General features: G+C 32.3%; 3 protein-coding genes across 3 annotated transcripts; 2 read left to right on the top strand and 1 right to left on the bottom strand.

The window, feature by feature from the left end:
• Positions 1–9,431: 9,431 nt before the first annotated feature.
• LOC146909244 (uncharacterized) lies at positions 9,432–12,670 on the top strand. Its single transcript, XM_085730872.1, has 4 exons — positions 9,432–9,880; positions 9,959–10,111; positions 10,506–10,929; positions 11,563–12,670. Exons 1-4 carry the CDS (start codon positions 9,440–9,442, stop codon positions 12,324–12,326), a joined length of 1,782 nt encoding a protein of 593 aa, XP_085586998.1. The 5' UTR covers positions 9,432–9,439; the 3' UTR covers positions 12,327–12,670.
• A 1,832-nt stretch (positions 12,671–14,502) lies between these two features.
• Positions 14,503–18,228, top strand: LOC146909243 (uncharacterized). Its single transcript, XM_085730871.1, has 4 exons — positions 14,503–15,046; positions 15,147–15,305; positions 16,095–16,578; positions 17,226–18,228. The coding sequence occupies exons 1-4, from the start codon at positions 14,720–14,722 to the stop codon at positions 17,987–17,989; spliced, it is 1,734 nt and encodes a 577-aa protein (XP_085586997.1). The 5' UTR covers positions 14,503–14,719; the 3' UTR covers positions 17,990–18,228.
• Positions 18,229–20,172: 1,944 nt separating this feature from the next.
• On the bottom strand, positions 20,173–20,542 carry LOC146909242 (ATP synthase small subunit 6-A, mitochondrial-like). Its single transcript, XM_085724783.1, has one exon. The coding sequence runs from the start codon at positions 20,462–20,464 to the stop codon at positions 20,297–20,299; it is 168 nt and encodes a 55-aa protein (XP_085580909.1). The 5' UTR covers positions 20,465–20,542; the 3' UTR covers positions 20,173–20,296.
• Between the last annotated feature and the right edge of the window lie 5,191 nt (positions 20,543–25,733).

Raw genomic sequence — 25,733 nt, 5'->3', positions numbered from 1 at the left:
AAGTGTGCACCAAACACATGATATGATAAAATAATACTATCATATTTTTTATCATGTGTGAACCAAACACATGATATGATAGATGTTTATTATGTCATTATCATATTCTATCATTATCCAACTTTTTATCATATCCTATTGATATCCTATCATGCGCATCAATCAAACCTTTAATTTCTTTTTTCGATCTAGAAAAAGGAAAATTTAGAAAAATTGAAAAGATGAAGAAACCATAGATTCGACAAAGTTGTCTATAGATAGAGCATATCTTTCTTTTTAAAAAGGGAGCATTGTCTATAGATAGAGCATATCTTTCTTTTTAAAAAGAGAGCATAGAATAGCATTGTTAAAATCGAATCTTAAGGAACATTAGAAAAAATCTCAATCTTAAAATGATTCGAGTAGTATAACATTGAAGGATAGAGGTGTAGATAGATAGATAGATGGTGGCATTTAGTCTGGGAACGGGGAGTTTTATCCCATCATGGGAAAGTCCCCTTTTCAAAGGCAGGTGGCAGTTGGCAACCGGTTTAGAGAAAAGAAAAAAAAATGAAAATTGATTTTTAATTGTTTTTGTTTCTTTGTGGCACCCACCCCATTTATTCCTTCTCCTCTTTTTACTCTCTCTCCACTCACACTTCCTTCTTCTTCGTTGATACATTCTGCTCTTCTTCTTTCCAGTAATTAAATTTCATCTTGATAACCATCATAATGAAAACAACAAAATCAAATTCCTTTAATAAAGTAAGTATGTTATTGGTACTAATAATAACACTGAAATCAAATTTCATCATCAAGTTCTTGTGAATTTATGTTATTACTTATTGTGAATCATCAAATTCCATCAACAATTTCATCTTATTCTACACTTAATCAAATTCCTTCAACAAATCATGTTATTACTTGTTGTGAATCATCATGAAAGTAAATTGTTGAAAAGCTTTAAACTTTCAGAATAACAAAAAGAGGAATACTTGTTGATGCTGAAAATGAAATCAAATTATCTTGCAAAACATTTACCATATGGATGTGATTTACTATGAAATGCTGAAATTCTCTTGAAAGATCTAAAACTCAATCTGGTTTAATCCAAAAAAATTTGGGTTGATTCTAAATGGGTTTCAATAGGAAAGGAATGAATGATTTGGTGTTTGAGTCAGTTTTGGAATTGAAAAGAATTGAAGATGGTAAAGGGTTTAGAAGAAGATCCGGGTTGGGGTGATGAAGGTTTGAAGGATGAAGATGATGTTGGTAGGGATGATGTAATTTGTAATTTGTAATTTTTCTCTAATTCTCATTGTGTTTGTTCCCTATCTTCTGGTCTTGTATGTTCTCTTTGCCTCTAAACTTGTATTTCAGTGGATGATAACTACATGTTAATTTGGTACTTTTGATCTTGTTAATAGAAATGGCAAATGAATCCTCAACTTGAAGAGTCTCTTGTGTACTGCCTTAAATGTTTGTTAGAGTTAGATTAACAGCTTGTAAGCTTATTTTAATTCTGCTTGTATATATGTAATCTAAGCAACAAATTAGTTAGTTGTTGAGTTCATCCATTTTTCTCATCTATCTGGTCAACTTTCAAATTAAGTGGTGCACTCTTTATACAAGAGAAAAAGAGAGTGTGAGAACTGAAAGAGTATACTTTTCACTATGAGACTTTAAGAGAAAAACTATAGATTTTCTTTATGTTTGTCTCATATTTTATTTTACAAGACTACTAGGTGCTGGTTATGCAATATTGAGCGTGGTAAAGCCAGCGAATAATTAATCATGTTGAGCCATTTGAATCTCATCTACTAGTGTTTTCTGAGTAACAATAATCATACAGAATAACATAACATTAATGCATTTGTATAAAAATAGAGACAAACAATGGTGGGAAGGATATTAGTAATGTTAAAACCATATAAAAAAATAGTAAAAAATAGAATCAAGCACCAAACCTACTAACCGATTTATAACCGGATATTTGTGAATGTTGAACTCAAGCCATCAGTGTATAAGTAACACTTTAAAACCATCAAGGTAAACCAACAATTTCAAAATGAAAATTGAACTATATACATTTATATATTGAGTTGGTTCATGAATTAAACGAATCAAACCATGCATAGAATAACTCATTTATGTTTAATTTTCAACTAAAGTTCGACTTATTTGATTACTCAAACAATTTCATTGAAATAAGCCTTTTCCTTTTCTTTCTACTTCTGCTTTCGAATTGATTTAGTTCATTGTTAGTTATATGACACTAGTAATTATATGTATCGGTGTCGTGTAGGGCGCCTACGCATATAGTCCGTGTTTTATAGTTTTTATTCTAGATAACACCAAAACCTCTTGTTGAGACATGTTCTGACACCGACACATGTAATTACATTTAATTGATTTGTATTCTTAAATTAGTATTGGTGTCCACGTGGTATCGTGATCAGTGTATTTGTCTATGCTTCATAGCTTATTAACAGGTGAAAATTAGTATTGTTACTAACAATCACTCCACTAATATTAAGATAACAAAGTCACTTTGTAAAAAGATTCAATAACAAAGTCACTGAATTTTTTACAAGATCAGACCTACACTTGTGGATGATCATTTGTTATTCTAATATTGGGGGACGAACACTGAACACCAAACACAGACAGTAACATGTTGACATCGATAATTTGAGAATACGAAACTAGTAATTATATGGAAGGTGTCGTGTAGGACATCTAGGCATGTCAGTGGTTCATAGTTTGTGACTAGATAACGCCAAAACCTCTAACCGAGGCGTGTCCGACCTCGAAAAGCAAAATTGATAAATTCTTTGAATGAATATATAGCAGTGACATGATCTCTACAAAAGTTGTTATTCATCATTGTTGTAACACAGGCGGCGGCTGGCTCTCAACATCTCCACGATTTGTTTTGTTTTTCTACTATCACGTGTGAAAGGGAAAAGCGGAACTCAAGTGCCTCACTTGTAAGCCATTAGATTAACTAAAATTAAGGGTTGAGATTTGATGTAAGTATTTTGACTTACACCTGGTGTTAACGGATCCTGCCTCATATATATATATATATATATATATATATATATATATATATAGAGAGAGAGAGAGAGAGAGAGAGAGAGAGAGAGAGAGAGAGCAAAACTTTAGTCTTTTCGATATAAGTGTTTTAAAAAACAGAAATGCTACTTGTCCCGACAAATTGTATTACGAGACTTTCACGACCTACTTGATTAACACCCTTCCTTCACCTCTTTACTTGTTAGCCGCCCATGTATTCCAATGAAGACCAAATCTAACCGTTCAAGCCTTTCGTGATGGATTCGCTATGATTTTTTCTTGATAAATAGCATCTCTCTTTAAAAAATATGATCAAATAATTTACTAAAAAATTACTATCTTGTATTACAAATGAGTTAAAAGATGACAAAGTTAAATATTCATGATATGAATCCTACAAGGAAGAAAATACTAGTATAAATAATGAACATACCAACAATTATCATTCAAAAATAATTTAGACCTAATACTTACTTCATATGAAAAACTCGAAAATCCAACCTAATTGTGGAGTGTAATAATTTTTTTTGTGTGTGTTTTCTATGGTGACTATTGTCACCATCTCTAGTTCATACTCAACAAACTTTTTCAGATTTTTCCTTGTAGAGTGTTCTTTAGTTTGGGATTTTAAGAATCAAAATGCATAATCTTATGTTTTGCAAAGATATTAAAATCCATCTTTCTCTTCCTCTTTTCCATCTTGTTGTTCCCCTTTCTCACTTTGGAATCCGCTTCTTCAACAACTTTAAAAGCTTCATTTGTAGGACAACCGACCAGGGGCGGACCTGGCCTCACAAAACCAGTGTGGCACAATTTTTTTTTGCAGGTTGTCTTATATATTGTTTCTCACAACAATATTCATAAAACAATTGTATAGATTAATGGTATATATGAATCGATTTTACTTCGGGTGTTGCGGTTCAACACTTGCTTTTTGCATTTTTTATAGTATTAATAGTTAAAATAAAAGTTAAAAAGCTAAAATGTGTATTGCAGGAATCGAACCTAGGTTCCCTTGATGAAAGGGGCGCACGTTTGCCACTAGATACCACCATACAGTTGTGATTAACTTACAAAATTTAACTTATATAACATAATATTTAGCTAAAAATTAAAAAAAAAAATATAATTGGGCCTGGACTGGTGTGGCACTTGCCACAGTGTGCCCAGTCCAAGTCCGCCCCTGCAACCGACCACTCTCAAAATTTCAAATTTTTTTCCTATGGTAATATGTTTGCTCAGTCGCATAGCCTTCTCCATGAATGCAACAGAAAGTTCAACAATAAGAATTTTATTCCTTATTTTTAGATGTTTATAGTTGGTTCTGTGGCACACATCATGGCGTTGATGAAGGCTCATCATTATTAAATAAAAAATAAAATTGTATTTTATTTTTTAAAAAAAATAATGAACACTTACTCAATGATATGAGTGTGAAGCAGTATCAGCATCCTGAAAATAAGTAGCGGATTTTTTGTTGTTGAATTTTCTATTGGATTCATGGAGAAGGTTGTACCGTTGTGGACAAACCGATCACTGTACGAAATGTTTCTTGGGATTTCGACGGTGACCGGTTGTTCTACAAAGGAGCTATTAAAGGCTTGAAGAAGCCGCCTCCAAAGTGAGATATAAGAATGTGAACATGGAAAGAAGAAAAAAAAGGAAGGGGAAATGAATTTTATTCTCCTTGAAAAACACATGATGATTGTGTGTTTTGATTGCTTAAAACCCAAACCCAAAGAACGAGTAACAAGAAGAAACGTGAGAATCAAACCGAGAGACAATATGGGTAAAGTGGCAGAATGACATATAGTTGCCAAAAAAAATACTACAAAAGAGGGTTATTATGCTCCACACTAAGGTTACATTTTTAAGTCATGTCAGTACAATGAGTTTTTTTTTTTAAAGAAGTCTTCGAGCATCTTCAAAAATCATCGAGGGAATAACGGGTTGCCTCATGGCTAGATCTACTTTGTGAATGCAAAAGACAATGAGAACGTGATTTGGGATTGAATGTCATGAAACAATTCTTCGAGTAAAAAAAACTGAGAAATTGTTGCCAATTACACGTATATACCTTTTTCCATTCACAATGTGATAGATACAATGAAGTGAACATAATTTATGAAAAAAAGATACAACTAAAACTTGTTAACGAGGCATGAGTAATAAAAGAAGAACTACATTATTAGCACAACTACAGGTATACGAAGCTAAAATAAATATACGTTTTTGTGATGTCAAAAACGCTCGTACTGAACAAATGATTCTTATTTGTATTAAGGTTAATTAACTTTTTGGTCCCTATGAATATCTGTAGTTTTGTTTTTAATCCTTATAAAAATAAATCACACTTGTTAGTCCCTACAAAATTTTTCGTTAGTGTTTTTAGTCCCTGTTAAATTAAAATTTGTTTAATTATACTTAAAATTTTAAATTTTTTAATGATTTTTTACATACTTGTTTAAAACATTATAAAATCCCATGAGCTTAGCTAAGCTGGTAAGGACAATGCATAATATATGCAAGGTCCGCGGTTCGAACCCCGGACATCACAAAAAAAACATTATAAAATGTTCCGCCGCAATAAGTTAGCTCAAAATTTTATTTTTATGTCCAAATTTTCGTTAGTTTTATCTTGAATTTTTGGTTTTTAAAAAAAATTATATTTAATTCATTACATGTTAAAAAATTCTAATTTTTTATAAAAGAGATTATTATAATGTTCTTAACATGTATGTTAAAAATCATTTAAAAATATAAAATTTTAAGTATAATTAAACAAATTTTAATTTAATAGGGACCAACACATACTTTAGTCCTTGTAAAATTAAAATTTGCTTAATTGTGCTTAAACTTTTAAATTTTTAACATATTTTTTACATACTTATTTAGAACATTATACCCAGAGAGATTTTGGAGAAGGCGTATGATAGAGTACCTAGAGAGATTTTGTGGAAAGCCCTGGAGAAGAAAGGGGTGAGGATTGCCTATATTAGAGCTATCCAGGATATGTATGATGGGGCTTCGACTAGTGTGAGGACGCAGGATGGAGATACCGTAGATTTTCCCATAACAATATGACTGCACCAAGGGTCAACCCTAAGTCCTTATCTTTTTACTTTAGTTTTGGATGTACTGACGGAACACATCCAAGAGTTAACACCGAGATGTATGCTTTTTGTAGATGATGTAGTCTTGCTTGGTGAGTCGAGAGAGGAGTTAAACGGGAGGCTAGAGACTTGGAGGCAAGCCTTAGAAGCGTATGGCTTCCGCCTGAGTAGAAGAAAGACGGAGTATATATAATGTAACTTCAGCAAAAGGAGAAGTGGGTCTACCTTGGAGGTGAAAGTTGGAGATCATATCATACCCCAAGTTACACAGTTTAGATATCTTGGGTCTATAGTACAAAATGACGGCGAAATAGAAGCTGATGTACATCATCGTATTCAAGTTGGGTGGTTGAAATGGAGAAGAGCCTCAGGTGTTTTGTGCGATAAGAAAGTACCACTTAAGCTGAAAGGAAAGTTCTACCGGACATCAGTCAGTCCGACAATGATGTATGGTACGGAGTGTTGGGCGGTTAAGAGCCAACACGAGAGTAAAGTAAGCGTAGCGGAGATGAGGATGTTGCGTTGGATGAGTGGTAAGACTAGACATGATATGATTAGGAATGACACCATTAGAGAGAGAGTGGGGGTAGCACCTATAGTAGAAAAGTTGGTAGAAAATAGGCTTAGATGGTTTGAACATGTAGAGAGAAGACCCGTAGATGCCGTTGTAAGAAGAGTAGATCAAATGGAGGAGAGTCAGGTTAAAAGAGGTAAAGGAAGACCTAAGAAAACCGTTAGAGAAACCATTAGAAAAGATTTAGAGGTTAATGAGTTGGATCCAAATATGGTTTTTGATAGAACACTATGACGTCATTTGATCCATGTAGCCGACCCCACTTAGTGGGATAAATGTTTGGTTGTTGTTGTATTTAGAACATTATACAAAGTTTCTCCGAAAAAAAGTAACTCAAAATTTTATTATTAGGTCCAAATTTTCATTAATATAATCTTGAAATTTGGCTTTTAGAAAAATTCATATTTAATTCATTACATGTTAAAAAACTAAAAGATTTTATAAAAGAGTGTCTCACGATGTTATGAACATGTCTGTAAAAAATCTTTCAAAAATTTAAAAGTTTAAGCATAATTAAACAAATTTTAATTTAACAGGGACTAAAAACACTAACGGAAAATTTTGTAGGGACTAAAAAGTGTGATTTGTTTTTATAGGGACTAAAAACAAAACTGCAGATATTTATAGGGACAAAAAACTTAATTAACCTCTTGTATTATTTTACAAAAAAATTATCATCTCTATTAATTGTCTATGAAGTTTCAACTATATTTACTTATTTTTCTCAAAAAGAAACTATATTTATTTATTTTAATCATTCGATTCAACCAATCAAATTAGATCCTGTTTGGTGCGCAGGATAGAGAGACAAGATATGATAACAATATCTTATCCTATCTATATCTGTTGTTTGGTGCACCAATAAGATATGATAAATTAAACCTATTACTAATCCTATCCTATATCTCCTTTGTAATTTTAATCCATAAAGAGTCAACATTATGTCAAGTGTGCACCAAACACATGATATGATAAAATAATACTATCATATTTTTTATCATGTGTGAACCAAACACATGATATGATAGATGTTTATTATGTCATTATCATATTCTATCATTATCCAACTTTTTATCATATCCTATTGATATCCTATCATGCGCATCAATCAAACCTTTAATTTCTTTTTTCGATCTAGAAAAAGGAAAATTTAGAAAAATTGAAAAGATGAAGAAACCATAGATTCGACAAAGTTGTCTATAGATAGAGCATATCTTTCTTTTTAAAAAGGGAGCATTGTCTATAGATAGAGCATATCTTTCTTTTTAAAAAGAGAGCATAGAATAGCATTGTTAAAATCGAATCTTAAGGAACATTAGAAAAAATCTCAATCTTAAAATGATTCGAGTAGTATAACATTGAAGGATAGAGGTGTAGATAGATAGATAGATGGTGGCATTTAGTCTGGGAACGGGGAGTTTTATCCCATCATGGGAAAGTCCCCTTTTCAAAGGCAGGTGGCAGTTGGCAACCGGTTTAGAGAAAAGAAAAAAAAATGAAAATTGATTTTTAATTGTTTTTGTTTCTTTGTGGCACCCACCCCATTTATTCCTTCTCCTCTTTTTACTCTCTCTCCACTCACACTTCCTTCTTCTTCGTTGATACATTCTGCTCTTCTTCTTTCCAGTAATTAAATTTCATCTTGATAACCATCATAATGAAAACAACAAAATCAAATTCCTTTAATAAAGTAAGTATGTTATTGGTACTAATAATAACACTGAAATCAAATTTCATCATCAAGTTCTTGTGAATTTATGTTATTACTTATTGTGAATCATCAAATTCCATCAACAATTTCATCTTATTCTACACTTAATCAAATTCCTTCAACAAATCATGTTATTACTTGTTGTGAATCATCATGAAAGTAAATTGTTGAAAAGCTTTAAACTTTCAGAATAACAAAAAGAGGAATACTTGTTGATGCTGAAAATGAAATCAAATTATCTTGCAAAACATTTACCATATGGATGTGATTTACTATGAAATGCTGAAATTCTCTTGAAAGATCTAAAACTCAATCTGGTTTAATCCAAAAAAATTTGGGTTGATTCTAAATGGGTTTCAATAGGAAAGGAATGAATGATTTGGTGTTTGAGTCAGTTTTGGAATTGAAAAGAATTGAAGATGGTAAAGGGTTTAGAAGAAGATCCGGGTTGGGGTGATGAAGGTTTGAAGGATGAAGATGATGTTGGTAGGGATGATGTAATTTGTTTTTTAAATAACCGTTCCTTAATAAAAAAAATCAGCTGAAAAAAAATTAAATGAAAAATAATTATAAAATAATTGTTGTTTAATCAATCGGTGGGGTCTATTGGTGTGGTTCACACTACCATCAACAAGTTACAACCATTAATAGGTCATAAATCTTAGCCATCCAAATAAAAAAGTATTAAATCTATAATTGTGGTTCAACTTTTCCATGATGGGAAAGAACTTTCCTTTCCCATGCTAAACCTCACCTAGATGGTGGTGGATAGAATAGAAGGCCCCTACTTTGCGACTTGCGTTGCAGCAACAAGAACAAACCAAAGATGCACAGTACACTACAGTATCTACTACTGTTCTTTGTAGAGTCTCATCAAAGAGAGTAACAGAGATTCCAACACAAACGTTGTTGTTTTGTCCCTTTGTGCCAAAAGTTCAACTTCATATTATTATTCTATTATTATTACTAATTTCTCAAATAATAATGATCAAACCAATTCCAACGTCTCTCAAAAACCATCCTCTTCTTCTTCCTCACTCTTCTCCATTTCCTACCGTTGAAGAACAAAATAATCAGAAACGAAAAAGAGGAGAAGAAGAAGAAGAAGAAGAAATGGGGTGTGAATCACCACAACAAATCAACAAATCAATTCAGTTTCATCCAACCACCCCTGAAAAATCCACTCCTTACCCTCCAAATCCAAGCCTTGTTCAACGTATGCTAACTGATACATGCTTCAAATGTAAGCAACAAGGTCACTGGTCTATGTATTGTCCTAACAACAACAACAACAATAACCATTCATCTGCTTTGTCTTCCAACAAGCAAATACACTGTCGTTGCGGTCACGGTTTTTGTGATGTTAGAATCTCTAATAGTGAAAGAAACAAAGGGAGGTTGTACTTTGTATGTCCTATCAAAAGGGTATGTTACTAACACCTTAAAGTTTGTATTTTTAGTCATTACTACCATGTTTTGTTGACTATGTGTTTCTGTTTTTAGGGTGCACCTTGTAGTACTTTTGTGAAGTGGTGTGATGATGAAAAAGATTTGCAGCCTTCTCTGGTTAAGTATCCTAAGTGTAAATGTGGTGCTGGTGTTTGTAAAAGAGAGATGGAAGGTGCTAATTACTATTTTACGTGCCCCATTAAACAGGTATATCAAATGAGGGTTCTTTGTGTTGTGATTTGTGAAGCATTTCATGTTTGTTTAGTACTAAATGAGGGTTTATTTTGGCGCCGTACAACTACATTGTTTATGTACTGTTGGTAGTGTATTGTTGATAAGAATTAAATGTGTGGGTGGGGGTGAATTGGATATCATGTTGATGGTGAAGCATGTCGTGATCGTGATCAATAGGGTAAACATCAAATGTGAAAGTTAAATGCGAAAAGTACTTTCTTTTATGTGGTAAGTGTAGTTGGGTGTTGATTTCTTTAGTAGTCTGTGTATATCAATTTCGTTTAATATATTGTATTTCGTGGACTCTCGCTCTGTATAACTTGTTTTGGTCATTTTGCTTACATCTAATCTAATTGATATTAAACAGAGTTTTGGATCTTGTGGTTACCGTGTGTCGGAAGTTGAACTACTCAATAATGCAAGCACTGATGAACTGGTCAATAGCACAAGCATTGGCAACGACCTGACTAATGGCTTCGCTGAGGGAATTGATTTGCTATTAACGACCAAAAGGACGAGAATAACGGACAATTCTGAAAATCCTTCACCTGTGGCTGTATCTGAGATTCCAGAGGGAAGAAGTGGAGGATCGCCAATATATGAAGCCAATTCACAACCTGTCGCTTTTCCAGAAATGGAGTTTGGGGATGATCAACAGTTGATAAACCTAGCCTCGTGGGAGGCACTTGAGGACAAAGCTTACCCATCATCTCGTTTTTCAACACCCTCAAGGATCAGTTGTCAACAAAGCGTTTTTCCGAGGGACATTTTTTCTGCTGATGCAACATTTGGTACTATTTTCTTTTTTCTGGTTTTTAAGATGTAAACAATATTTTTCTTTATTTACCTGCTTCTGTTTCCAACTACAAGTTATGTCATTTTGAAATTTCTCTCTTTTTCTCTATACATCCAATCTCAGATCCTTGCAATTAACTGCCTTACTTAGTTTCATTATTCTTTTGAGCAATGAACCAAAGTCATAATAGCTGAACATATTGGAAATGCATCTCTTACACATGTTTTGCGTCTATCTCGGTTATCTGTGACAATTCAACATTAAATGTCATCTCGAGTTACAATCAACTTAATTTGAACCTAAGGAATTTGACTGTGTTAATGTCATATATATTTTATCTTTCCTCTTGATTGCATAAATGAACTTTGATAGTAGTATATGCATACGTCCTTAGAAAATTTTGTTTAACAAAGAAGCCATATGTGGAAATTCTCTTGACCTTATTGTAGGTTCTTGTCCAATGGGTTGGTTAGGTCGCCTTATTTTCTTTCATCAAACTCAGAGTTTGATATCCCCTACACCTAGTCTATTTTTCTGCTGTTAGTAAGGTTTCCTGATCTAATTTGTTTGTAAAATGTCCACTTTGACTTTGCATTATTCACATGGTTTTGGTCACCCATCATTACAGGTGTTTTTCCATCATTTGATCCTATAGATGCTCCGAAACAAACAAGTACTCTTAATAGTCAAAGTGAATGCAACAACCTTACCATCAAGACTCCTAATCAATGTGCCCGGCTTTCCACGGATGTTGTAAACCCCAATAGAACACCAGGAGGTGAAAAGATAAAGGAACAAAAACATAGAGAAGTGGTGGTATATACACTACAGGGACTTCTCAAGGATCTGGAGGGTTTTCATTTTCACCAGCACGAGTCTATGAGACATACAGCAGAAGCTGTTTTTTCAGGGTTAAATTGTTTGGGATTTGAGTGTAAACAATTTTCTGACTATGTATGGGAGTTCATCAATCTTGCAAAGTCCATGGCAGAAATTGACAAGTCCATGGAAAATTCGCTTACTATTGAGGAGCACAGTAAATTCTTGGAGGAGGAGAAAGTGAGATTGGCTAATATCTGGGATGACTGTGTGAAGATTGAGACTTTGCTTGCAGTATCTGATGAGAAAAAAAATTTGCTTAGTGAAGAAGTCACTAATCTCCAGTCCGTGCTCCTTGAAAAACGAAAAGAGTTGAATATTTGTGAAGTGGAGAAGATGAAGGCAGAGACTCGGCTTAACGATATGAAAAGAAGGATGTCGGAGGTTGACTCATCCTTAAAAGATAAAACTCGACAAGCAGAAGCGGCAAGGAAAAAATTTGTAGACAGAGACACAAAGCAAGTTGCAGCCATGACAGCACTGGAGAAGGCTAAACGTGCGTTGGAAAATTAGTGGCTTTCAACAACTCAATAACTGTAAAGTGAATGTAGTAGAATAATTGTGAATTGTGTACTTGATCTGATCCACCATCCCTGCACTATGCAGAGTCAATCTAACCTTATCTATAATGTGTTATTAGTACGTTTTGTTTTTAACAATTGCAATTTGAAAGAAGTAACAATGCTCTCCAAAAGGATTATCCTTGGCAAAATTCAGTTGAGATTTCACAGGTTGCATTTTTTCTCTAATTCTCACTGTGTTTGTTCCGTACTTCTTGTCTTGTATCTTCTCTTTGACTCTAAACTTGTATTTCAGTGGATGATAACTACATGTTAATTTGGTACTTTTGATCTTGTTAATAGGAATGGCAAATGAGTAATAACAATCTTTCAAAATAACATTAATGCATTTGTCTAAAATATAGAGACAAACAATGGCGGGGAAGATATTAATAATGTTAAATCGATATATAAATGGATTTTTGTGATTTTTTTATTTTATTTTTATCAAAGCAATGAAAATAAAATGCTAACCAGGATTAAGGCCTGAACCTGTTTACACAAAAGAGAAAAAGGAAGCCAAAAGCTCTTCTATAGCAACAAAAACAAAGTGTAGCCTGCCGTGAAAAGCATAGGGTTGCATTTGCTCCTAAAGAATTCTAATTAGATATAGCATCTGTTATGCAAAATATCAAACTTTCCTAATCCTCTAATCACAATATTTGGGATTACTTTTGATAGGGAAATGTTAACTACTGCCCCCGGAACACTGGTTAAGGAATCAAATGTAGAAAGTCTTGTCTCGGAACTTGTGTTGTCAACTCATCAAAAAGCTTAAAAAATATTATTTTTACTTTGAATTTTCCTTTTTTAGTTTCCTTAACCAGTGCTCCGCACTTGTTAACATGACCGCTTTTGATAACACCATTTTTGGATATTGTATTCACAGTATCAAAACCATCATCAATGAGTTCTGAATTACTCCATCCGTTTCAAAATACATGTCCAATTTTTGCAATGTGCACTATTCACTTGACTTACTTTGACCATATTTTTTAACTAATCTATAAAAACAAATATTAGCATGTAAGATGTTGTTTGATTTGTCTCGACAAATATTTTCAAAATATTAAATTTTTATAATTTTTTACTTTAGATAATTAAATATATTAACAGTCAAAATTGTGCATTGACATGTGTGAAGTGGTTGACTTGGACATGTATTTTGAAACGGATGGAGTATTTGTGAATGTTGAACTCAAGACATCAATGTATAAGTAAGGCTTTAACATTATTACAAAAACCATCAAAGTAAACCAACAATTTGAAAATGAATATTGAACTAAATATATTTATATATTAAATTGGTTCATGAATCAAATGAGTCAAACTATATATAAAATAATTCATTTATTTAACATGTTTAATTTTCAATTTAAGTTCAACTTATTTAATTAATCAAACAATTCCATCAAATAATTAGGCATTTTCCTTCTCTTTCTGTGCTTTTGTTTTTGAATCGATTTAGTTCATTGTTAGTTATACTCGCGAATTTTGCCAACCAATTCTTAGTTTATTTATTTTTTTTAAAAATGGAAAAAATGATGGATTTGACAATAAAGCATAGAGTAATCTTATCAAAAGTCAAATCATGAAAAAATTCAATTTCCAAGTTATACTACGGGCCTGTTTGGTTTGGCTTCTGAGAAGCAATTCTAGCCCAAAATCAATTCTCTACAGTGCCAAAAGCAATTCTAGCCAAAAACAACGTGTTTGGTTCAGCTTTTCAGAATTGCTTTTATCCTCCAAAAGCAATTCTCCATGAAGCTACAAATCCTAGCTTCTAGCTTTTCTAGAATCAATTCTCCTTGAACAACGTGTATAGGTTTGTATATTTTATTATTACAACATGTTATTTTACTTTATTGCCCTTTATCAATTCTCATTCTTTATCAATTCTCCTTTAGCTATGTCTATTTTAGTAATTATACATTCAAAAGCAATTCTACATAATTGCATCCAAACATAAATCATTTTGTTTAATCAATTCTACATAATTGTATCCAAACATAAATCAATTCTCTCAGAATCAATTCTGTCAGAATCAATTCTATCAGAATCAATTCTCTCAGAATCAATTATATTCAAAGCTGAACCAAACGGGCACTACATAGAAAAGTGTGTGAATTATTGAAGGGTAAATAAGACATTGTAGTGCCTACTAATTTACAGTGAAGGTATAGATTATAGGGGAAGACTTCACTTGCGAACTGCGTCGCTGCGACAGTAATACTACTGTTCCGACGAGGTAGTGTAGTAGTACAACAACAATAACACAAACATTGCTGTTTTGTCGCTTTGTGTAGTAATTCAACTTGTTATTTTTCTATCATCACTCAAATAATAATGATCACACCAATTTCAAGCTCTTCTCCATTTTCCACTGTTGTTGAAGAACAACGAAACAATCAGAAAAGAAAAAGAGAAGAAGAAGAAGAAGAAGAAATGGGGTGTGAAGAACCACAACAAACCACCATCATTCCTCATTCTCCTTCACCCCATTCTCAGTTTCATCCAACAACCCCTGAAAAATCCACTCCTTACCCTCCAAATCTAAACTTTCTTCAACGAATGCAGATATGGTGTCCTTGCGGTCATGGTGTCTGTCTTCTCAAAACCGCTCATACTCCAAATAACTATGGGAGGAAGTTTTTTACATGTCCCATCAGATTGGTATGTTACTACCAGTACCACCTTAAAGTTTCGATTTTTCATAATTATTCCATGTTTTTTTTTCTCATTTTTATTTTATTATTATGTTTTTTCTTGTTAGGGTAAACCTTGTGGTAATTTTAAGTGGTGTGATGCTACCATCCATGAGACTGATTTGCAACGTCCTTTGTTTACTTATCCTGAGTGTCAATGTCTTGCTGGAGTTTGTAAAAAATTGATGGAAGGAGGAAAGAGCTATTTTATTTGTCCCATTAAACAGGTATGATGTTTTGTTATGTTATGTTATTTTTGTAATTTATATGTTTCTATGTGTTGTAAAACATTTGATTTGATGTTTGTTTAGTACCAAATAAGGGTTTATTTTGGTGCCATTAAACTACTTTGTTTATGTATTGTTGGTAGTGTATTGTGAAATTCTTCTCTGTTTTTAGCACCCACTAACCAAGGTTTTAAATCGCGGTCCTGTTGAGATCCTCGGTGTTACATAGTTGTTATTGCGGAGAATTCTGGTTAAGTGTGACTATTATGACCAAAATTGCGATTGGTAAAATTAAAAAGTTTGCGATTGGTAAAATTAAAAAGTTTGATGTCGCAACTCACAATGTCGCAATCTAGACGGCGGTTCTGGACCTTTTGTAAAAACTTGTGACTAATACTTGCAAGTTGCATGTTTGTATGCACTCAAACTTACACATACATGATGTTGACCCTAGACACATGCCAAGCTTAGTCCTTTATTTGCAATGTTCAACTTGTTGAGAATAATTAAACGTGAGGTGGGGGTGAATTGGATTTTCTGTTGATGGAGAAGCATTTCGTGATTGTGATCACTGATCAATAGGGTAAACATCATAAGTCAAAGTTAGATGTGAAGAGTAATTTATTTTTTGTGGCAATTGTAGTTGGGAATTTAATTGATTTCTTTAGTAGTTTGTATACTAAATATCATTTCAGTTAATATATTGTAGATTCCTGCTCTGTAGAATTTGTTTTGGTCTACCAGGATCTATTCATTATGCGTATATCTAATCTTATTGATATCAAACAGGGTCATGGATCCTGTGGTTACCGTGTTTCGGAAGATGAACTTCTCAATAATGCAAGCATTGATGAACCAGTCGATAACACAAGCATCGTACCTTACCGACAAAGCAAGCAGATCTCTCTCAATGAATATATTGAGGGAGACCAAGTTGATACAGCTGGCAACGACCTGACTAATGACTTCGCTGAGGGCAGTGTTTTGCTATCAACGAACAAAAGGATGAGAATAACAGACGGTTCTGAGAATCCTTCACCTGTGGCTGTATCTGAGATTCCTGAGGGAAAAAGCAGAGGATCACCAACAGAGGAAGACAATTCACAACCTGACGGTTTTCCAGATATTCAGTTTGAGTATGATCTAGAATCGATAGACTTAGTTGCAATTGAGGCCGAAGCTTCTCTATCATCTCATTTTTCAACACCCTCAAAGACCAGTTGTCGACAGAGCGTATTTCAGGGGGACATTATTTCTGCTGATGCATCATTTGGTACTATTTTCTTTTTTGTGGTTTTCAAGATTTAAACAATATCTTTCTTTCGTTTTTTCTTTATTTTCCTGCTTCTACTTTCACCGCAAGTTATGTCATTTTGAATTCTCTCCCTTCTTCTCTATACATCCAATCCCAGGTCTTTCCAATCAATTGCTTTACTTAGTATTATTATTATTATTTTGAGCTTTGAACCAAAGTCATTATAGCTGAACATATAGGAAATGCTCCTCTTAGACTTGCTTTGTGTCTGTCTTGTTCATCTGTGACAACTCAACCTTAAACGTCATCTCGAGTTACGATCAAATTAATTTGAACCTAAGGAATTTGGTTGTGTTATCATATATATTTTATCTTTGCTCTTGATCACAAAAATGAACTTAGACAGTAGTATAAGCATATGTGGTTAGAAATTTTTGTTTAGTAGAGAAGCCATATGTGGAAATTCTCTTGATCTTATTGCAGGTTCTTGTCCAATGGGTTGGTTAGGTCGCCTTATTTTCTTTCATCCAACTCAAAATTTGAAATCCCCTACACACCTAAGCTATTTTTCTGCTGTTAGTATGGTTTCCTTGATATCATTTGTTTGTGTGATGTCCTCTTTGGCTTTGCATTATTCACATTGTTTTTGTCTCCCATCATTACAGGTATGTTTCAATCATTTGATCCTATGGATGTTCCAAAACAAACGAGTACTCTTCATAGTCAAAGTGAATGCAACGATCTCGTTATCAAGAGTCCTAATCAATGCACCCAGCTTTCCACAAATGTAGTAAGCCCCAATAGATCACCAGGAAGTGAACAGCTAAAGGAACGAAAACAAAGAGAAGCGGTGATATTTATGCAGCAGGGACTTCTCAATGATCTAGAGGGTTTGGATTTTCACCAGCATGAGTCTATGAGAGACACAGCAGAAGCCGCCTTTTCAGTGTTAAATTGTTTAAGATTTGATTATAAACAATTTTCTGACTATGTATGGGAGTTCATCAATCATGCCAAGTCTATGGCAGAAATTGACAAGTCCATGGAAAATTCGCCTACTCTGGAGGAGCACATTAAATTCTTAGAGGAGGAGAAAGTGAGATTGGCTAACATCCGGGATGACTGTGTGAAGATTGAGACTTCGCTCGCAGTATTTGATGAGAAAAGAAATTTGCTTAGTGAAGAAGTCGCTAATCTTCAGGCCGCGCTCATTCGAAAACAAAAAGAGTTGAAATCTTGTGAACTGGAGAAGATGGAGGAAGAGACCCGGCTTGACGATATGAAAAGAAGGATGTCGGAGGTTGATTCATCCTTAAAAGATAAAACTCGACAAGCAGAAGCGGCAAGGAAAAAAAGTGTAGAGAGAGAGAGAAAGCAAGTTGCAGCCAAGACAGCACTGGAGAAGGCTAAACGTGCGTTGGAAAAGTAGTGGCTTACAACAACTCAGTAACTATAAAGTGAATGTAGTGTAGAATAATTGTGAACTGTGTACTTGATCTGATCCACCACCCCTGCACTATGCAGAGTTAATCTAACCTTATCTATAATGTGTTATTAGTAGGTTTTTGTTTTTAACAATTGCAATTTGAAAGATGTAACAATGTTCTCCAAAAGGATTATCCTTGGGAAAATTCAGTTGAGATTTTACAGGTTGCATTTTTTCTCTAATTCTCACTGTCCTTGTTCCCTATCTTCTGTTCTTGTAACATCTCTTTGCCTCTAAATTTGTATTTCAGTGGATGATAACTCCATGTTAATTTGGTACTTTTGATTTTGTTTACAGAAATGACAAATGAATCCTCAACTTGAAGAGTCTCTTGTGTTCATTATAAACATTTGGTTTCATCCACTATTAATAATTCTCTCATTTGAAAGCATCAAAACACACATTGAAGCTAAAATAACGTGAAGTACAAGGTACACAACAACAGTAGGTAATGGATTAGAAAGGAAAGCACAATATTGTAGCTATGTTAGGAATTAGGATCTTCCAAATTTAAAGAAATGAAGGGACCTTGTTTTCATCTTCTTCAACAACAATTTCTTCACCAAAACCAATATATGTAGTAACAGCATCAGCAGTGAGAGGATGAGGAAGGGGATAGCTACCCAGGTACATTTAAGGCAGGTCACAATGAAACTGTTTCTTACATTAGCTAAGGTCAAAATGAAACTGTTTTGTATCTCCCCTTTAATTATAAAATTGGAGCTAAAATGTTTGTCTCTAATTATACAATGTCATTTTAGAATATCATAATTTCTCTTTTTTATACAACCAAATAATTTCTCTTTTTTTCTTTTTAAGTATCCGTACTTTGTTTGCCAAAACTTGTGGTATCTATGTTTTCTTTTAAAGTATTCATTATCCTTGATACCAAAAGTTTCAGATAAAAAATCATGGATATTTAAAAAAAGAAAACACAGACATTTCCGCAACTAAAAAATTGCAGATATGATTTTAGATAGGTGAACACTTTGTATTTTAGAATTTTATTGGACAAACACCCATCATCCAATTATTTAGTGATACTGCATTTTTTTTAATATATTTAATTGTTTAAAATAATTTTATCTGCATGCTATCGGTATCCCAATCTAGAGTATCACAAAATTCTCATTTAATATATATCTTCTAGTAAAATTAAAGTATGAGTAAAAAAAAAAAAAGTAGCAATACAACTCCCTAGTCCCTAGACAACAAAATTCAAATTAAAAAGGGTCAAAAAGTGATCACCAAAAAATAAAGGGGTCAAAAAGTAAAATGATTTTGTCCAAATTTTGTTACATCACTAGTGTGTGTTCCCTCGCCACAATGGAGTATTAAACTAGACTAAACCTATGTTTTTTCCCTCAAAAATGGCAAATTTGCAGAGAAAATTTCCTCTGATAATTCTAATAGGAGTACTATTGCTCACTAACAATGCAAAAACAATTGCAGCACGACATGTTTCCTTCACAACAACATCAACAATATACGTGAAACATGGATGCACCAAGGACCTGGAGAAGAATAATCTAACTCCATCTCTTCCTCATAGTTTTGATCAAAAAGCTAGGTTGAGTTCAACATGTTCAAATTCTATACATTATTCCTTGCAACCTAGTACTTATGTTGACCGTATTTTAAGAGAAATTTCAGAGGGTGATCTAGATCCAAGACCAAAACACAAAAGTTTCTTGCTACGTTATAATCCCTATCATAATGCAAGATTGGTCCCACAAGGTCCTAATCCAATTCATAACGGTTAAATAAAATTTTATGAGTAAGCTTCACATAACCGTCAAATAAAATTTTATGAGCAAGTTTCATTTGGGTGTAAGTTTGGACATTTTTTTATCTGAAATTACCCAGCTCTACATTTTATTTTTGTCTTTTCGTCTAAATAAGTGAATATTGTAAATTTCTTTTTCTTTTTTTCTTCGTCTCAGTACAATATTGTTTTGTTCGTCGTTTTGGTATAACATTTTTTTTTTCATCAAGATAATGCCAAATGTATATCAAGAGAGAAATTCCATGTAGGATAAGTATCACAACAAAGGAAATCAATGATTGATTAGTACGAATTTTTCAAAGCAGATTCAAGTAAATAACCAAAACTGGAAATAACAATATGGTAAAGAGAGTATATAGAATATCTCTCTTCTGTTATTACAATCCATGAAATCAAGACAAGCAAAATAATCTTGACACGCCTAACATGAAGTGCAAAGCCACTACAATGTCTCCATTCAGAAATCACCTTTTGTGATGCTGAACGAATTTCGAATTCTTAGCATCTTCCTCGGTAAGACCAAGAGAGAATTTGGTGACAAGAGCTCCGGTGACGGCGAATCCAACGAGGAATGGCCATGTACGTTTCCATTCTCTCTTGAAGAAAACTGGCCATGGATCGAACTGTCTCATTTTCAGATGTTGATGATATGCGTGTGCTTCAGTTGAATCTTTGCAGTTGCAGTTTCTTCGTTGTTCTTCGTCACACCAAAGTTACGGTTTTTGTTCAAGTCGTTTTGGTATAACATTGTTTGATCTTCCCTTGATATGATGCTCGCTTGGTTTAGATTGACATATTAAATTCGATTAATTACATATTCTATAAATGACTAAATCATCAACGTCATAGATTCCAAAAACACAAGTATTCAAATCAATTTGATTTTGTTACATTACTAGTGTGTGTTCCGCGCCATGTGCAGGATAATTTTTTATTTTAAATATTATTTATTTGTCTATTTTAAAGTATTTTATGATATAGTTTGTTCATAATTATACGATAAAAGCGAATATTAATATATAAAATATATAGTATTTATAAAAAAAATTAGAATTGAACAAATCATTTTGAAATTATTATATAATGTTATAATTTTTTTTTTTGACAAGTATATAATGTTATAAAATTATATAATGTAAATTATAACCGAACAATATATATAAAGTTAAAATGATTTCTATTTCCTTTAATATAATTAATTTGATAAATTACATAAATACAATAATATAATTAATTTGTTATCTTATTTTAAATTATATTATATTTTTAAAGTAAAATATTGTGAAAGGTAGCCCATGGTGAGGGGCATGATCTCTATCCCGATTTCCAAAATTCTATCAAGTTTTTTTTCTTTCCATCCAACCATCCTCATACTTGTAAAGAAAAATTCTCACATGTATAGTTTCAAATGGTGTAATAATCATATATATGTCCGTTTAACTGGATAAATTGACATCCTTATATAGATTTGTCTCCAGAATTACGTCATATATGTTTTCATTAAGAGGGTATTATAACTTAATTTTTTGTTGTATATTTTTCTTATATTTAGAAACAACCACCGAAGTCGCACGGTTAACAGGAAACTTTTCAGTAGGTCACCCATCCAAAGACTACTTCAAACAGTGGCGGAGCCAAGAATTTTATAAAGCTTGAGCAAAAAATTTATTGTAAATTCACATGTGACATAATATATACTAGCGAAAAGACGGACACTCACGTGGCCGTTTTTCCGCTTGCGCTAACGTTTAAAAATTATAAACGTTTTTTTTTATGAAATATACACACACATTTATGTTCGTCTATCTGTTTTTTTGTTACGCTAATGCGTATAATTTTATTTTAGTGTTGCATAATGCGTATAATTATTTTTATAAAATTTTGATTTTAATTAAAAGTACAAGTATAGATGCCTAAAAATATTATACTATATATATATATATATATATATATATATATATATATATATATATTGCACCTTTATATTGTAACAAACTATGCATATCTTTTTCTTATTAAAATAAACTAAACATATCTTTTTCAATGACATCAACAATGTAACAAATATAATATCATATAATATAAATTCTTATCTTTTTGAATGACACCAAAAATATGGTATTCTTATAACGAAATTTGTTATCTATACTATATATAAAGAAAACAACCTCTTTCAGCTCTTTTGGGCTGACCTTTCCTTTCCAAAAATGCCCTAAATTTTCAATACAAACAACACATGTAACAAATAGATAAGAATAAATGTAAATATTAAAATAAAAGTGTAACAAACACAAATGTCCAATTTTTTCCTTTATCATTTAAAAAGTGTAACAAACTAGATGAGTGTATCTATATTTACTTTTTCATTATCTCAATTATACCCTTAAACAACAACTTTTTCTATAATAAAAATTATTTTTGAAGGAATAAAGATTGTTGTTGGCGTCATTAATTTTTTTTTGAATTTAGATTAGATTTTTTGTTATATTGTTGGTTTCATTGAAATATATAATCATGGTTAATTTGATCTATTATAATTTGAAAGGAAAAAAGAATTTATATTTTTACTTTTAATCAAAATTAAAATTTCATAAAAAAAATAGTGTTCATAATTTTTAAATGTTAGTGCAATAAAAAGAGCGGAAAGACAGACACGTGAGTACCTGTTTTTTTACTAGTAGAGTATAATTGGAAAAGAAAAAACCAATTATTTTGATATCATTCATGTTATTATTTGAAATAGTCATAGTATAGATAAATAGTCATAAATCGAAATAAAAGAGGTTCGTCATTTTGTCAACAAAAGTACAATTTGAAATAAGAGAGATGAAATATAACCTACCAATAGTGTGCTAAATAAAATTAGGAGGTAAATGACCTTTCCGAGACCTCTTTGCGGTGAATATTCGAATAATATCAACATCATCAAGTGACTTTTGTTGTGCGCGTGCGAAAAATATTTGAGTTTTCCCAATTTTTTTATTTTTTTAAGTGGGTTAATGGGCTATTGAGTTGGACCTACTATAAAGAAAGTATCGATTGAGCCCAGGCGAATGCCCAGGCTAGCTGGGTGGTGTCTCCGCCTATGACTTCAAGTCAAGCACGCTTAACTGTGGAGATCTTATTGAATGAACTACCAAAGAGAAGATGTATCTTGTTGATATAAGTAGTACCAAACAATTCTTATAAATCTTCCTTCAACCATGCAGTCCCATACCTGCACGGCCTCGAAATCCTTTTCATTCTGGTGTGATTCGGTTCATCTAAAAGTTGTCGGGAGCCGCTTATTGTCGTGCCTTATGCACCGACGATCGCTCCCCGTCCTCGTCAGTCCTAGGTGTTACACATATAATTTCTCTTTTTCTTTTTGTAAGTATCCATGTTTTTTTACTAAAAAAATTATGTATCCACGTTTTCTTTTAAGTAGTCATTATCCTGTAATAAAAAAAAAAGTAGCCATTATCCTTGAAACCAAAAGTTTTGGTAATAAAACATGGATACTTAAAAAAAATGAAAAAAGTAGACATTTTTCACAACTAAAAAATTGTAGATATGATTTTAAATAGGTGAACACTTTGATATTTTAGAGTTTGTTGGATAATATTCATCATTTAATCATTCAGTGACACGTCATTTTTTATATTTAATTATTTTAAAATAATTTAAATTTTGATTTTTTTCTTGCAGAGAAAGAGTATCAATACCCCAAATTTTGAAATGAAAATTGCTCTTCTCCTTTTAAAAATGACTCATTCCCATCTTAAAATTTTAAAATTAACCACAACAACCGTTAACTACTGTCTGTCGGAAAAAAAAAACTCCGTTCCACGGCTATATTTTTCAATTTATTAAAAAAAAAAAAACTCCGTTCCACGGCATACTTTTGTGCTTAATATAGGAATCTTCCACAACACCTCATGTTGCTCGAATCAATGGAAGGCCAGTACTTCAACCAACATGCAACCATGTTCCAAATCTTGAAAGAAGAAACTCAATTAAGAAATCAACACCGAAATCACTTTCTCCACTACCACTTCCAAACAAGACTATTACTTCATTGACATCACCAATTTCTCCAAAACCCATGTCACCTACTAGACCATTAGCTATAAAGAGAGGAATCGATAATAATGGACTTAATTTAAGCTGTGAAAAGATTGTACTACCAAAAAACATAATGAAAACTCCTACTTTGGAAGAAAGAAGTCAAAGAGTTTTAAAGAAGGGTCTTTTGGTATTGAAGCTTCATTGAGTTATTCTTCTTCTTTGATCACTGATTCTCGAAGAAACATATATTCTATTAGAAGGAAACAATTACCATTTCCATGAGAATAAAACTCAACTTGCTATAAATTCTCACTACCACTCACGTTTATTTTATTTTTTATTTTTTTAATTAAATGATTTTTAAAACATTCATAGGAAATCTAAATTTTTACCAAACACAAGGGTAGGAATGTTATTCCTTAGAATATTATTCCTATAAACATCATTTTAAAGAATGTAATTTCTTACCTTAAAATAAACACACCATTGTACTTAAGACCTATAGAGAAACACACGCCGCCAAAACAACACTGGCATAAGGATAAAAAAAGAAATAGCTCAATTTTTAAAGTTTAATTTGTATGTACTGTAAGTATGTGGAATTTTTTATACAGCGCTCATATATGCAGCGAAAGAGTTTTTCCCGAAACTTTCAAGAAGCCTTCAATATCTATATCTATCTATATCTATATCTATATCTATATCTATACAATTGCAAATGTTTTACCATGACCTATATTAAATGCTTCTTTTCTATTAGGCTCTCCACATATGCATTGTGCCACTTGGCAAATGATGATTCAAATTCCCAATTTTCATGACACTAATTATATAAGGCAATGTTAATTGGCAAGATTAAATTTCCCATTTGGATTTTCTCTTTTGTCATTTAAATTTGTTAGTTTTTTTATTTGATTAAACAAAAAATAGTAATTCTAAGAATGTTTGATAATCCCTTGAAAAAATAGTTAACAATCCATGAGGGTCACTTGAACAAAAAAATTACCCTACAAATAAACGTGTAGAAGAATAGTGTACAACAAAAAATTAAGGAGAGAATATTAGTGAAATATTAATTAGAATGAATCCAATTATTAGTGAAAATGACTAACAAAAAACATGTAGAAAAATATTAGTAAAAATTATTAGAAAAACGAGTAGTAAAATATTGGTGAAAATGACTCTAAAGAATAAAAGTGCAGCAAAATATTATTAAAAATTATTATAAAATTGTGTGGCAGAATATTATTGAGAGAATTATGTTGACTTGAAATTGTCACATGATGTGATTTTAAAGCATATTCATTTTCATTAAAATCTAATTACTACAAAAAAAATTGAAAAAGTTAATTGATATAAGAACTAGCTTGGAAACCCGTGCCAAGCACGGGCTAGAATTACGACTATTTTTTTATTATGTAAAATCTAATTAAATAACAAATTCATTATTTTATACACAATATATAAATAGAACGCATTGTTATCGTATTTTCGATTGCTTATATATACAATTATCAACGCGTATATAGTTATTTGGATTTTCGTATTGTTAAACATGAATGATTTAACGGATGCAACGTCGAAATATTAGTATTTAATGCCGAAATATTTTACATGGATGGCTAAAATTTATTACGGAAACATGAGTCTTTTTTTTTTTATGTTCTGCATATAACTGGGGGTGTTGGAGTCTCGAGGCCTACCGCTGCATATACAATTAATTGTCCCTACCCAACGAATCGTCTCTATCAGATGCCTTATATATAGTTTCTTTCAAATTCCATGATTTCTATAGTGGATACCCTTATATATACAAAGTTAATATCGTGGATACACTTGATTCATCTTAACATC

This window comes from Medicago sativa, chromosome 7 (genome assembly GCF_051527215.1).
Source record: "Medicago sativa cultivar Bolivia chromosome 7, Bolivia_mono, whole genome shotgun sequence".
Taxonomy (NCBI): Eukaryota; Viridiplantae; Streptophyta; class Magnoliopsida; order Fabales; family Fabaceae; genus Medicago; species Medicago sativa.
This window is presented reverse-complemented; position numbering and strand designations above follow the sequence as displayed.

Bases quoted from the DNA above. Each gene is read 5' to 3' on its own strand.
- LOC146909244 (XM_085730872.1), top strand. From the start codon at position 9,440: ATGATCAAACCAATTCCAACGTCTCTCAAAAACCATCCTCTTCTTCTT. The intron at 10,112-10,505 runs GTATATCAAATG...GATATTAAACAG, and splicing joins TTACGTGCCCCATTAAACAG to AGTTTTGGATCTTGTGGTTA. The intron at 10,930-11,562 runs GTACTATTTTCT...CCATCATTACAG, and splicing joins TTCTGCTGATGCAACATTTG to GTGTTTTTCCATCATTTGAT.
- LOC146909242 (XM_085724783.1), bottom strand. From the start codon at position 20,464: ATGAGACAGTTCGATCCATGGCCAGTTTTCTTCAAGAGAGAATGGAAA.
- LOC146909243 (XM_085730871.1), top strand. From the start codon at position 14,720: ATGATCACACCAATTTCAAGCTCTTCTCCATTTTCCACTGTTGTTGAA. The intron at 15,047-15,146 runs GTATGTTACTAC...TTTTCTTGTTAG, and splicing joins TTACATGTCCCATCAGATTG to GGTAAACCTTGTGGTAATTT. The intron at 15,306-16,094 runs GTATGATGTTTT...GATATCAAACAG, and splicing joins TTATTTGTCCCATTAAACAG to GGTCATGGATCCTGTGGTTA.